General features: G+C 62.9%; 2 protein-coding genes across 3 annotated transcripts; one reads left to right on the forward strand and one right to left on the reverse strand.

The window, feature by feature from the left end:
• Positions 1-575: 575 nt before the first annotated feature.
• Positions 576-6,621, forward strand: BCAT2 (branched chain amino acid transaminase 2; the record flags this gene model as incomplete). Its single annotated transcript, XM_044684727.1, has 10 exons — positions 576-650; positions 779-982; positions 4,312-4,422; positions 4,605-4,730; positions 4,900-5,063; positions 5,233-5,375; positions 5,485-5,570; positions 5,656-5,796; positions 6,094-6,168; positions 6,259-6,621. Coding segments are annotated over 10 exons (1,164 nt in total), but the record flags the coding sequence as incomplete, so codon positions are not given.
• A 91-nt stretch (positions 6,622-6,712) lies between these two features.
• Positions 6,713-9,278, reverse strand: FGF21 (fibroblast growth factor 21). 2 transcript variants are annotated; one of them, XM_044684726.1, is made up of 3 exons: positions 7,830-9,278; positions 7,651-7,754; positions 6,713-7,479 (listed from the first exon to the last, which is right to left on the reverse strand). In XM_044684726.1, the coding sequence occupies exons 1-3, from the start codon at positions 8,164-8,166 to the stop codon at positions 7,201-7,203; spliced, it is 720 nt and encodes a 239-aa protein (XP_044540661.1). In that variant the 5' UTR covers positions 8,167-9,278; the 3' UTR covers positions 6,713-7,200. The 2 variants fall into 2 exon arrangements, with proteins under 2 accessions (XP_044540661.1, XP_044540660.1); XM_044684725.1 differs by having other exon boundaries at positions 7,651-9,278.
• Positions 9,279-9,870: the final 592 nt, after the last annotated feature.

Raw genomic sequence — 9,870 nt, forward strand, 5'->3', positions numbered from 1 at the left:
CCGAGACTCTGGGGGGGGGGAAGGCCGGGAGCCCGGAGAGCCGGAGGGACTGGGAGCTTTGTGTCGTAGGCTGAGTTTGGGGGTTCTTGGGTCCCCGAGGGGAGAGTCTGGGGGCCCCAGAAGGGGTGGGGGCTCCTCCCTGACACCCCCAAACCATACCCCCCCCGCCCGGAGGCTAGCACTTACCGTGCTCCGACCACCCCTCGGCCGCCGTCTGGGGCCTCTGGTGGGCCGAGCTCGTCACAAGGGTCGGGGGCAAAGTTCTCGGGGAGGAGTCTGGGACTGAACTCTGGCCCCGGCTCGCCGCCAGGCCCGGCCTCTCCAGGCCTCTTTCCTTCTCCCTGAAACGAGAGGCTCCTCCCCGCCTGGCCCCCCTCCATGGGGAGACTTTGCAGGGAAGCCAGGCTCACTCTTGGCCCGAGAGGCCCAAGAGCCGCCGTTCGAGTCCCGCTTGAGAACACATGCCTTGGGGCCCCCCCGGCCCAGCCTCAGTTTCCCTTCTGTAAAATGGGACAGTGGGGGCCCTTCCCTTTCCTTCCTCACAGCGTAAGCTGCCCTTGTCCTTGTCTTACTAGGTCTGGGCTAGAAAAGTGCGCCCCGTGCCTCACCTCCTGCGGACCTCCCAGAGGTGCCTGGGGAGCACCTTCAGGGTGAGGACTCCTCCGGGGAGACGCCCTGGGCGGGGGGAGGGGGAGGAGCCGGAGGGAGGAGGCCCGGGACCCCCGGGTGGGGGGAGGGGGCCGAGGCCAAAGGTTGGATGGGCCGGTCCCTGGCCCAGGCCTCCGATCTGCAGGTGAAGCTGTGCCAGGCCCTGCAGAGGAAGCCGGACCCCAAGGAGCCCCTGACGTTCGGGAAACAGTTCACGGACCACATGCTGGTCGTGGAGTGGAACCACAAGGACGGCTGGGGGGCCCCCTGCATCCAGCCCTTCCGCCACCTCGTCCTGCACCCCGCCTGCTCAGGCCTGCACTACGGCATCCAGGTGAGGCCGGCGGCCTACCTCCTGTCCCCTCTCTGTGTCTGTCTGTCCTCCTTTCTCTCCCTCTGTCAGTCTCTGTGGGCCTGGGGTCTTGGGGCACCCACGCTGGCCCGCTAGCCCCGCGGCACCCTGAGCCACAAGGCAGGAGACTCCCCGGGAAGCAGCCGCCGATTTGTCACCTCCCGCCAGGACGGAGGGCGACGGGGCTCCTGCAGGCTCCTGCCCTGAGCTGGGCCCGCTTCTCAGCCTGCCCGAGCCGGACCTGCTCAGGGGGTTCTGGGTGCTGTCCAGGGAGGAGCCCCGCGAATCATGTCACAGATGTCCGCTGCCTTCCTGCCATGGCCGGCGGGTGCGGGACTCCCGGTGGTGCTCCCAGGAAGAAACAGCCCCCCGGGAGGGAATCTGGCCCAGGATCAGGCGGGGGCAGAGAAGAGACGTGTTTGGAGTCATCCCCAGAAGGAGTTTATGGATGAGGAAGCAGGAAGAGGCCCCCCAGGCTGGTACTGGAAGCACGAGAGAGTAGCGAAGGGGGACACCCGCCAAAGGCGGGGCAGCTGGCAAATTCTCCATCATTGAAGTCTTCGGAAGGGAAGAAGGGAGGGAAAGAAGAAATGCCTTACGGGATGCAGTCTCGCGTCTGCTGAAAGCTCAACCACAGGAATCTCAGGCAGAGATGGGACCCACCACCATCTTGGGAAAGTCTAGAGAAGGAAAGGAAAGCGAGGAAGAGTCAGAATGGCCTTCAAGAAATTCAGAGAAAAGATAGATGGGATCCCCAAAGCTTACAGTTTCTACTGGGGTACTTGGTTTAGGGAAGATGGGAAACGAGGAGGAAAGGCGGGGATGGGTCCAAAGGGCTCTACGTGGGTTTACAGGGAATGCCTCAAAGACTCAACTTGTAGGGGAAGCTGGCACCGGTGGTGGAAGACGAGCGTAAGATTGTGGCAGGGGTCAGTACAAGACCCTATTCTAATGGGGGAGGGGGGAAAGGGGGTCTTAAAGCCACATGGCTCACTCGTCTTCTTGAGTTTAGATCCAGCCTCTGACACTTCCCAGGGCAAAACATTTCCCCCGTTTACTTCAGTTTCCTCATCTGTAAAATGAGCTGGAGAAGGAAATGGCAAAGCTCTGCAGTATCTCTGCCGAGAAAACCCCAAATAGGTCCCAAAGTCAGGCACAAGGGAATAAGAACCATCGGGAAAAGGGGGAGCAAAGAATGCCAAGGACTCCTGCTTGGGGGGGGGCAGGTGAGGACTGACGCTCATGGAGGACAATCGGGAGAACTCTACTCTGTTGGCTTTTCTCCTGCGACGCTCCGGCCTGGGAAAGATGGCTCCGAAAGGATTCTGGCAATGGACGGGGAGGCCAGACGGTGAGACGACAAGGAGGTGTTTACTAGAACTCCGGGAGTCGAAGCCGGAGGTTCCCAGATTTAGTGCCGGAAGAGGTTTTAAGAGCCCCTCATTTTGCAGATGAGGATCGAGTCCCAAATTGAGTAAGCGATTTGACCAAGGCCATCAAACTCAGATCCTCCGGCTGCCAGTCTAGCAGCTTCCTTCCAGCCACCAAGCATCTATCTAGCCAGGATGGCCTAGGTCTGGGGGCCTGAAAGGAGTGTGCAGATGGGATTACTGAGGACCCCCCCACCCCATACACACGCCCAGTGACATTTGCAAGATGCTGGAGAATAGGCAAGGGGGACCCCAGGACCAGAGGAGGATACAGGGCTTGCCCAATGGCACGTGTAGACCATAAACCAGCGGTTCCCAAACTTTTTTGGCCTACTGCCTCCTTTCCAGAAAAAATATGACTTGGCGCCCCCTGTCACATACTATCACCACCCCCTTACAGTTATTCACCGTCCCCAAATTCACCTGTGGCCATCACCACCTCCCTGGATCTCTGCAGCACCCACCAGGGGGCGGTGGCGCCCACTTTGGGAATCACGGCCTTAAACCAAAAACTTGGATTCGCTGCAAAATTCTAGAAGAGTATTAAAGAGATGGTGAGTGAACATTTAGAAAAGGAAGCAGCCATCCCAGAGGAGTTGCATAGCCCATTAGCCTGTCCTCAAGCTCAGGTGATCTTGGGTCTGTAAAGGGAACCAGACTTCCAGGATGGGAGAGATGATGGCCCCACCTTGCCCTGCGCCCTCAGGCCTTCTCTGGAGCATTGCACTCAGTTCCAAGAGATGGATTTATGGAGGGAGAGCCAGGCTTGGGAGTCTGGAAGACTTGGGTTCAAATCTAAGCTCAAGGCTTAGTTGGGTGACCCTGGGCAAATCACTTAACCCTCATTGCTAACACGCCTCCCTCCTGCTGTCTTCAGATTCTTAACTAAGACAAAGTAAGGGCTTACAAAATAAACTGGCTAGAAATACAGTGAGCCTCATGATGATGGGAGCTGTCTGTCCTTGTGTGCTAGGAGGTGGGATTCCCCTCATTCTTAGGACAAAGGTGAAATGGGGTGATTAGGCCAGAGTGCTGGGCCTGGAGTCAGGAAGACCCAAGTTTAAATTCATCCGTGGGCAAGTCACAACTTCTCTGCCTCAGTTTCCTCCTCTATGAAATGGGAGTCCTATTAGCGTTTGCCCTGCAGGGTGGCTCTGAGGATCAAACAGAATGATGTTTGTAAAAGGACTTAGTCCAGTTCCTGGCACACGGGGTGTCTCCCAAGCATTCTCCGGGGGACGCTTGGTTGAATGAGTTAGAGTTGATGGTCCTCTCAGTGCCTCCCTCTGCTTTGCAGAGTCCTCTGTCTGGCGCTGCTCATGTGCCCTCTCCCTTTGTCTCTCTCTGTGTCTTTATCTCTGTGTCTGTCTCCTCTCTGTGTCTCTGTCTTCCCCCTCTGTCTCTGTGTCTCTCTTCCTCTCTCTGTCTCTGTGTCTGTCTGTCTCCCCCCTCTGCCTCTGTCTCTGTCTTCACCCTCTGTCTCTGTGTCTGTGTCTCTCCCTCTCTCTGTCTCTCTGTGTCTGTCTCCCCCTCTGTGTCTGTCTGTCTCTCCCTCTGTCTCTGTGTCTGTCTCTCCCTCTCTCTGTGTCTGTCTCCCTCTCTCTGTCTGTCTCTCCCTCTCTCTGTGTCTGTCTCTCCCTCTCTCTGTCTCTGTCTGTCTCCCTCTCTCTGTCTGTCTCTCCCTCTCTCTGTGTCTGTGTCTCCCTCTCTCTGTCTGTGTCTGTCTCTCCCTCTCTTTGTGTCTGTCTGTCTGTCTCCTCTCTCTGTCTCTGTCTCTCCCTCTCTCTGTCTCTGTGTCTGTCTCCTCTCTGTGTGTCTCTGTGCCCCTCGGGGCCGTGCTTGTGTCGAGGCCTGAGCAGGCCGGGTGTGTTTCCTCTGCAGCTCTTCGAGGGCATGAAGGCTTTTCGAGGCAAGGACCAGCGAGTGCGCCTCTTCCGCCCCTGGCTCAACATGGAGCGCATGCTGCGCTCAGCCTTGCGGATTTGCCTCCCGGTGAGAGGCGGCGCCATGGGCTGGGGTCCCCGGGGGGCCCAGGGCATGGAGGGGCAGGACAGGGCAGGAGGCACCCCGTGTGGCCTTGGTTCCCCTCTCTGGAAAGCGGGCGGGACTTGGACCAGCGGAGGCTGAGGGTCTGCTTGGGCCTCGTCTGGGCTCTTCCTTCCTCCTCCCTCCAGAGCTTCGACAAGCTTGAACTTCTGGAATGTATCCGCCGCCTGGTAGAGGTGGACCAGGACTGGGTCCCCAGCGGGGAGCAGAAGAAGAACAGCCTCTACATCCGACCCACCTTCATCGGCAATGAGGTGCACGCTGGCAGGAGGGAGGGCGCCCCAGCGGAGGAGGCCCGCCCTGAGGCGCTGGTCCCTGGGAGACAAGAGGGCCCCGGAGAGCCCGGCCCGGTTCCTTCTGTCTCCCAGGCCGGGGGCTTGGGGGGGGCTGTGTGCTGGGTTTCTGACGGCCCCCGTTCCTCAGGGATGTCTGGGCGTCCACCCCTCCCTCCAAGCCCTGCTCTACGTCATCCTGTGTCCTGTGGGTTCCTACTTTTCTGGGGACTCGCTAGAGCCTGTCTCACTACTGGCTGATCCCCGCTTTATCCGAGCCTGGCCCGGGGGGCCCGGTGACTGCAAGCTGGGAGGGTGAGCACACGAGCCCTGCCCTTGGCGACCTTGGGGCTGGGGGGTCCCGCTGGGCTTGGGGTGCGAGGCACGGCCGGGGGAGAAGGGCCGTCGGGGAGCGCCCCTTGGAGCCGCGCACGGAGGGGGGCCCCGAGCGTGGGCGCTGAGCGTGGGCGGCCTCCCCGCGCAGGAATTACGGGCCCACCGTGCTCGTGCAGGGGGCCGCCCAGCGGGAGGGCTGCGAACAGGTCTTGTGGCTCTACGGGCCGGACCACCTCATCACCGAGATCGGGACCATGAACATCTTCATTTTCTGGACCCACGACGACGGCGGTGAGGCCCCGGCCACAAGGGGGGCGGACGTGGAGGCCCCAAGGCCTGTGCCGTGGGGGGGCGGCCGGACTCTGGGGGCCCCCGTCTGACCGTCCCCGCCTCCCCCCAGTGCTGGAGCTCCTGACGCCCCCCCTGAACGGGATCATCCTTCCGGGGGTCGTTCGGCAGAGCATCCTCGACCTGGCCCGGACGTGGGTAAGTGGGATGTAGCCCTCCGCCGCTCGGGGTCTCCCGGGGCCCCTGGGCCAGGCCGGCACCCACCGTCCCTGCCGCCCCCCAGGGGGAGTTCCGAGTGACCGAGAGGGAGGTGAGCATGAAGGAGCTGATGAAGGCGCTGCGGGAAGGCCGCGTGCGGGAGATATTCGGCTCGGGCACGGCCTGCCAGGTGTGCCCCGTGAACCACATCCTGTACCAGGGGGAGGTAAGGCTCTGACCCGAGGGGGGGATCCTGGGGGCCCTGACTGGGGGGAGGTACAGGCCAGGATCCCTGACCCGAGGTGGGGACAGGCTGGGAGCCCCGACCCGAACTGGGGGGACAGGCTGGGAACCCTGACCCAAGGTGGGGATCCTGAGAGCCCTGACTGGAGGGGACAGGCTGGGAGCCCCGACCCGAGCTGGGGGGACAGGCCGAGGCTGGGAGCCCCGACCCGAGCTGGGGGGACAGGCCGAGGCTGGGAGCCCTGCTTCTCTCTAGTGACGGCTCCTCCCTGTTCCTCAGCACGTCCACATTCCCACCATGGAGAATGGGCCTGAACTGATCCTGCGACTCCATCACGAGTTCAAGAACATCCAGGTAGGCCCTGGCGGGTGCGGGGCTCCCCCTCCCCGGCTTGGCTCCAGCCCGCCCCACACTGACCGCCCGGCTTCCCCTCTCTCTCCCCAGTACGCAGAGCGGCCCCATGAGTGGATGATGCCAGTGTGAGCGGCCGGCCTGTCCGAACCTGGGGCCCTGCCGGCCTCCCTGTGCCCGTCTCGGAGCACTTCATCTCCCCCCCAGCCCAGCCCAGCCAAAGATGCCAAGTGCAATAGTGTTCTCCAGGCAGGGGGTCCGGGACGCCTGGGTCCCTGAGGCCCCCGAGCTAAGCTACACTCCCAAAGCCATATAGGCCAGGACCCAGGCGTCCGGCCTCCCAGTTCTGCACCCCTCAGGGAGCCCCCCTCCGTTCCTCATCAGCTTTAGGGGGCAACACCTGGGGGCCTGGATGACTGTATTTTCAAAATAAAATGCCAAAGATGGAGATGTCTAGTTTTGGGGCGCCAGAGATGTCATTATTAAAATGTAACCTCAATGGTTTGAGGGCCCTCCTAGGCCAGGCTGTGGAACCGGCGGGCAACAGGCAAAGCATATGACCACAAAGGATGGAATTGGGGGTTCTACACGTACAAGCCCAGGGCACACCCCGGGCCGGGAAGGACTTGTCTACACCGACCTATTGAGGGAGCCAGGCCGGGCCCAGGAAGCGCCTCCTCCGCTCAGCTGAAGGGCCCTCTGCAGTCAGCTGCCCATGAAGGCTCCACGCAGGATCCCGGGGTCTGAGGTCTCCCCCGGAGCGCAGGCCCCCGTCCTGCTCCTCCATTCCGTCTTGGAAGCCTCAGCCCTTCCTGCCAGGTCCAACACGACAACTAAGTTGCTAAATAGCCCTCACAACAGGCGTCCCCTTGTAAGGGGCCCCTCGAGCCCCCCAAAGACACACACACGCGGTTGGTTGCTGTTGTGCGGCTCACATTGGAACGTTACAAAACAAGGGGAGCACCGGACGATAAATAAGGCTTGGGGGGGCCCATAAATAGGCGCCAGGCCTGCCTGCGCCGGGGGGGCCGGGGCTCAGGAGGCGTAGCTGGGGCTTCGGCCCTGCGGGCCCCGGACCATGCTCAGGGGGTCCGACGAGCCCACGTCCGGAGGCTCGGGCTCCCGTGGCCAGGGCGGCTCCGGGCCCGCCAGGGGGTGGCCAGGCAGCGGCAGGAACCGGGAAGGTCCGGCGTGGCCAGGGGAGGCCGGAGGGGGCAGGCGGAGGGGCCGGCCGTGCGCCTCGGACGTGTACACGTTGTAGCCGTCCCCCAGGAGGCGCTCCCGGAAGTTGCAGGCCGAGGCGTCGTAGTGGACCTGGAGGGCGGGACGCGGTCAGTCCCGGAAGTCACACAAGACTCCCAGCAGCCTCTCTGCCGCCCCTCCCCAAGTGCAGTTACGGGGCTCCCCTGCCCACAACCCCAGGAAAGGCCCCGCCAGGCCCCTGGGTGAGTCCCTCCCCCCCGGCCGGCCGGGCTCCCGCCTCACCGCTCCGTACAGCTGGCCGTCCGGCCTCATGCACAGGAAGCGGCCGCTGCGCACAGCCAGGATGCGGATGATGCCCGGCTTCACGGCCTTCAGCTCCAGCAGACCTGCGGGGAGAGTGAGGTCAGGGCGCGGCGAGCCCCCCGGCCTCCTCCGGCCTCCTCCGGCCGTCCCCCACTCACCGTCGGGGCTCCTGGCCGCGGCCAAGCGCACCGCGCCGTCGGGCAGCATCTCCACGTGGGCCTCGGCGGCCCGGCCGTCCTCGGCGTAGAGGTGCCTCAGGCGGACCTGACCCCCGAAGAGCAGCGCCGGGCTGGAGTCGGGGACGGGGGCGCCCCAGGCCCGGCAGGCCAGCAGCAGGCCCAGGAGGGAGGCCGGCAGGGAGGCTCTCTGCAGGGCGCCCATGGCTGGCACGGCTCGGCCTCGGCTGCTCCTCCTCCTCTGGCCTCCCCGCGGCCGGCCGGCCCTTATACCTGCCTCCGGCCCCTCCGCCCACCTCTGGTCAGCTGCTGCCTTCATGAAACCTGACCCACTTGGCTGGCCGAGGCCCTTCCACGGTGGCCGAGGCACCCCCCACGGGATGATGCAATCCGAGCTGGGCACAGAGGACTGAGAGGGTGAAGGAGGCCGAGGCCTGGGGCGGGGAGCCCCGAGAGCCCCCGAGAGCCCCCGAGAGCTCCCAAGAGCTGGGCCGGACACCAAGGCCTGGGGCGGGGAGCCCCGAGAGCCCCTGAGAGCCGGGCTGGACACCGAGGCCTGGGACGGGGAGCCCTGAGAGCCCCTGAGAGCCCCCGAGAGCCGGGCCCGACACCGAGGCCTGTGAGAGGGGGGAGACACCTGGCTCTGGAAAGGGGCCTCGGACCCTGGCTGGCAGAGCCCTGCTCGCCTCGGTTTCCCCGTCAGCCAACTGAGTCAGAGGAGGACGTGGCAAACTACTGCAGTATTTTCACCCAGAAAATTCCAAATGGGGTCCCAAAGAGTCGGACAGGCCTGTATTGGCCCGACGCCTACCCCATGGCTGAATCTGAGAAAGGGGAGGCCTGTGGTCAAAGGCCCTAGAAAAGAGGGGAGTCTGGACCCTTCGAGCGCTGGGGGGGTTTGGGGGTCTCTTCATTTGTGTCCATGAGAAAGCAGAGGCCCGGCGACCCGGCTCCTCAGTGATGTGGCAGCCCGGACTCCTGGGTCCGCGGGAAAGTAGAAACTGAGATGTCTGGGATGAGCCGTGTAGCAATCCAGGCATACATTAATTGTGATATTTTAAGAAGTATTCAAAACTTAACTCTTATACTGCTAAGGATTGATCCCTGCAATCTGAGTCAAATTGAATGTGGACCTGGGCTAAGGCCACACCCCAGAGGAGTCGGTCATCTCAGTCTCCCCACTTTTCCTCCAATGATCAGTTAACGCGGGTATCAAACAGCAGTGGAGGCCGCAGGCCGTATCCGATCTGGACCCGGATCTTAGCTCTGCCTGTTGTTTCAGGTTCTGGCAGTTGCATCTTATGATGATGACCTCATAATGTTAGTGTATCAGGCCACCAGCCCCTCCCCTTCCCCCCACACTGTTGTAACCCCAATAAAAGTGACAAGAGAGCTCTCGACCCCCAGAGCTCCCTCGCTGTCTGTCTACCTCATGCCTAAACCTTCTGTGTCTGCGTGTCTTCATTCTCGCCTTGTGTTCTCTCTCCATGAGTCCTTAACCCGTAACCATTTCCCTCAGTCCTTGGTTCCCCTTTCTGAGTGTCCAACCCACTAGGAATCTTCGTGGAGCTGCTGGACGGCTTCAACCCGGGCTGGGGGGGTCCCCGGAGCCGATCCTGGGCCCCCCAATGTGCACTGGGTCCCTCCGGAGGACTCCCTGATGGGGAGCGACAGGGAGGAGGAGGGGTCCAGGAGTGGAAGTTACGGCCGGGGGAGTCGCTTTATGGGGAGGGGTACGAGAGTGTGCCAGGCGTGGTCTCCCCAACCCAGAGGCCGGACCCTGCAGCCCGGGCCCTGCCGGGCACGCCCGAGCAAGTGGGGCGCAGGGACGGCCCCCACATAGCCAGGGCCGCCTTCCTGGCCTCCTGATGCAATCGCTGCATTTCTTTCAGCAGGGGAGGCAGAATCCCCAGCCTGGCCCTTGACCCCGGGGCTCGGGGCCAGGGCAGGGCAAAAGGAGGCCGCTGGATGGGCCTGGGGAGGCCGAGGGGAGGCCGAGGGGAGGCCGAGGGGAGGCCGAGGG

This window comes from Gracilinanus agilis, unplaced genomic scaffold, assembly GCF_016433145.1.
Source record: "Gracilinanus agilis isolate LMUSP501 unplaced genomic scaffold, AgileGrace unplaced_scaffold55443, whole genome shotgun sequence".
NCBI classification, from domain to species: domain Eukaryota; kingdom Metazoa; phylum Chordata; class Mammalia; order Didelphimorphia; family Didelphidae; genus Gracilinanus; species Gracilinanus agilis.

Bases quoted from the DNA above. Each gene is read 5' to 3' on its own strand.
- FGF21 (XM_044684725.1), bottom strand. From the start codon at position 8,166: ATGAAGGCAGCAGCTGACCAGAGGTGGGCGGAGGGGCCGGAGGCAGGT. The intron at 7,480-7,650 runs GTGAGGCGGGAG...CCCGCCCTCCAG, and splicing joins ACGGCCAGCTGTACGGAGCG to GTCCACTACGACGCCTCGGC.